The sequence below is a fragment of the Otolemur garnettii genome, unplaced genomic scaffold (assembly GCF_000181295.1).
Source record: "Otolemur garnettii isolate 467f Iridium unplaced genomic scaffold, OtoGar3 scaffold00046, whole genome shotgun sequence".
NCBI lineage: Eukaryota > Metazoa > Chordata > Mammalia > Primates > Galagidae > Otolemur > Otolemur garnettii.
This window is the reverse complement of record NW_003852441.1, coordinates 8,668,142-8,671,513: the sequence shown is the minus strand read 5'-3', so window position 1 is coordinate 8,671,513 and position 3,372 is coordinate 8,668,142. Positions and strand designations below refer to the sequence as shown.

At 44.1% G+C, this 3,372-nt stretch overlaps 1 protein-coding gene across 2 annotated transcripts in view; it reads right to left on the bottom strand.

Annotated features, from left to right (window-relative positions):
• The window catches only part of LOC100948199 (protein SCO1 homolog, mitochondrial), a 16,901-nt gene extending 14,622 nt beyond the window's left edge, over positions 1-2,279 (bottom strand). The window contains exons 1-2 of one of the 2 annotated variants that reach the window (XM_003791089.3): positions 1,951-2,279; positions 833-923 (exon numbers count right to left, since the gene is read on the bottom strand). In XM_003791089.3, coding sequence (XP_003791137.1) covers positions 833-923; positions 1,951-2,235 — 376 coding nt within the window. In that variant the 5' untranslated portion in view covers positions 2,236-2,279. Of the gene's footprint in view, positions 1-832; positions 927-1,950 lie in introns of both variants that reach the window. The other variant, XM_023513996.1, reaches the window with a different exon arrangement.
• Positions 2,280-3,372: the final 1,093 nt, after the last annotated feature.

Here is a 3,372-nt window from a genome sequence, read left to right as displayed (position 1 = left end):
AAAAAAAAAAAAAAAAAGAAAAGAAAAGAAAACTCTAAAGTCAAAAATAAAAAGACTTAAGCAATCCCTTAAAGATCTACCTAACATTCCTAAGCCATATCTTGAAAGTCCTAGACTCTTCACTAAAATATAAAGTTCTTATGAAAAATTTTCTAATGTTTCAAGATTCTAGTCAAGAGTAGTTCTTGCTATTCCCTAACCAGGCTCACTCTCTCTCTCTCACTCACGGTTAGCCTCTGGCCTCTTCCTCTGCTGATACCCACTGGTTTGCAGCATCCACTCACACTGTTCCCCATGCCTCATCCCTAGGAAGCCTTCTCAAATCCCAATGTTGGGTCCTCCTTTGGCTCAAAGAGCATCCTAAGCTTCCCTCTGGCCTTTAATAGAGAAATCCTTTACTTCTGTGTCTTTCTCTGCCATGTGCACCTCAAGGGCTGGACTGTATCTTAGTCATCTTTGTACTCTCCTCACTTCATCTTTCCCACATGTTAATCTGTCCAACAGTACGTCTTTTACTGTTAGGCAGTGGTATCCTAGATCGGATCCTGGAACAGACAAAAGATACTGATGGAAAAACAGATGAAATACAAATAAACTGTGTAGTTAACTGTCTTAATTTTGACAAATGTGCCATGGTAATGTAAGGCTAACACCTTACTTTAGGAGAAGCTGGGTGAAAGGTATATGGGACCTCTATATACCTTCTTTGCAACTCTCCTATAAATCAAAAATTATTTCAAAATAAAAAGTTTAAGAACAACAAAAACATGCTAGTCCACAGCCAAGAAGGACTTTATTCAAAACTGACCATGAGACCATGACATCTACTCACTTTCTTCCTTTTCTTTCTTGAAGTACTTCATTCCAACCAATAAAGCTCCTCCAATAGCAAATGTGACTGCTAAAGACTTCCAGGAAACAGGCTACTGGGACAGAGATTTCAAAAATAAAACCCTGGTAAGAAGCAAACATTTAACCATACTAAACTTACTATAGTAGTTTTTAACATGTGTACACACACCTGATCTTATTAAATGTGCAAAAAATTTCTTGGATAAGAAAACAGTGAAAGTTACTGTGGATGAAGTTAGTTCTGGGAACTGAATACAAACTATTACAAGGACACTCATTTTCAGGGGAATGTTCCTGAGTTCAGACTCTGTTCATGTGACAAAAACACCCAATGAAGTTCCTATACCAAGATTATTATTATGTGTGTCCTTGGTCACAACTGTTGATTTAAAAACCTATTACCTGCTTGAGCTGGTATTGAGAATATAAATAAAACACTTAAGGTTAATATAACTCTGGCTTTCAGAATTAAAAAACTCAAAATAGGAAAAACGTCTAAAAGTGGGGCTTCTTGTTAGATACATCCAGTATTTCTTTGTACTTTTTCAAGTCTCTGAAAAAGGAAGGTGTTGGCCACCTAGGCCTAACTCATTAGCTTTCCCCCAGCTCCAAAAGCCCACTTCTCTTACCTATGGCTGGAGAGCACTGGCTCTTAAGGACTTTTGGGGTCGGAACTAGAACTCCTGAGGAACCCAAGCAAAAGACTTATCAGTATGTAACTAAGATCCACTTTTTGTTTCAATTTCGACATATACACGTTGTATCTGAAGGGGGTTAAGTGACAGAAATTAAAAACGTGTTCTGATTCCACGATTACGGTAAACAAGGTTCAGAAAACCTGAAACTCATGTTATTTTTCTGATGCAAAAGCTAACATAAAATACAAGGCTGAGTATCTATTTAATCACATAGAGAAGCTGTAGGTTCTCTCTTAAGGACTGGGACTACCGGCAAGGCCAGGGAAACGCAGGATGAGATTTTATGACTCAGGTGGCACTAAGGGCAATTCTAGGTCAGGCCCAGTAGTTTCTCAGGTTATGACCAACGAGCGAGCCCACAGCGTGACAAGCACTGGAAGAGCTCCAGGTACGCACTCACCCCGGGCTTCGAGGGGCGCGTGGGGTCTCTGCGGCCCTGCTGCTCTGGCCCTGGCAACCCGGGGGTTGGTGGCACTCCAGTGCTGAGGGGCCGGCTTCCCAGGCACCTGCCAGCCAGTCCCGAACCCCACCACGCCTCCTCCTGCCGCGCGCAGAACTGCCTCAGCAACACTCTCGCGGCTTCCTCGGCCGGGCCCCAAAGCCCGAGTCCACGAGGCAAGAGACGCCAAAGTTGGCCGCCCGGAGGCCGCATAAATAGGTCGGGTACTAGCAACAGCCGCGCCATGAACTTCGGAGACCACGCCTCCCTCGATCCGCCCCGTGACTTCCGGTACTGCCCGCATCCTCCGGAAGTCGTGAGGCGCCGCTCTTTCCGTTCCGCTCGATGGTAACGCAGTCGCCTAGCGGTCGTTAGGCAACTCTCAGCGGGGGGTGGGGGTGGGGGAGCGCGCGGTAGGTGGTCCCTGGGGGCTGGAGGCGGGTCCGGCGCCGGCTGGACGCAGACTAGGCGGGTTGTGCTGGCCACCCTGGCTGCGCTAATGCGGAGCCTTGGGCCGCTCCGGGTTACAGGCATGAGCCACAGGCCCGTGAAGACTTTTACTAACGGAATTGCTACTTTTCATTAGTTTCACTGACCTGTAACTTACTGGTAGTCCCATTAACAAAGGCAACAGCCAAGAATCTTTTTATGAATATGACAGACATATTTTAAGGTGACCAGACATCCCGCTTTTGACGGGACAGTCCCGATTTCTATCAGTTTGTCCTGCGTCCCGCGGCGTTTAAAAAAACTCCCGATTTTTGGAAAGAATGCACGACAAGCTAGGCAGGACAATGGTAAGGGAATATACTTTAAGGCTGCTGAAAAGGTTAATGTAACTCCATTTGGGAATGAAGAGGTTAATGTAACTTCCTTTGGAAATGAAAAAAGCTAATGTAAACTCCCTACTCCCCTCCTGGGCAAGGTAGCCCAAGTGGACCGGCACCCTACTCCTTTGAGCCACAGGCGCCGACCTATACATAATTTTTTTTAGTGTATTATATTTGTAAATTGTACTTATGTTGAAATTTAAAAAATAGATATTACAATACTATTTTTGGGTTCTATAAAAATTTTTGTTGCTCCATATAGACCAAATTTTTAATTAAGAACCGCCCCCCACCCACCTCAATAGTGCCCTGCTTTACCAATGTTAAAACCTGGTCACCTTAACATATTTATATTTATATTAGGGTGACCAGACGTCCCGCTTTTTAACAATTTGTCCCGTGTCCCCAGCGTTTTAAAAAAGTCCCGCTTTTTGGAAAGAATGAACGAATGGGCGGGAGAATGAGAAAGGAATATACGGTTTTCGGCTGCCATGTGGCTATTTCGCCAAGATATGAGTTTTATATTATTTTTGTTAATTTTATAATGTTAAAC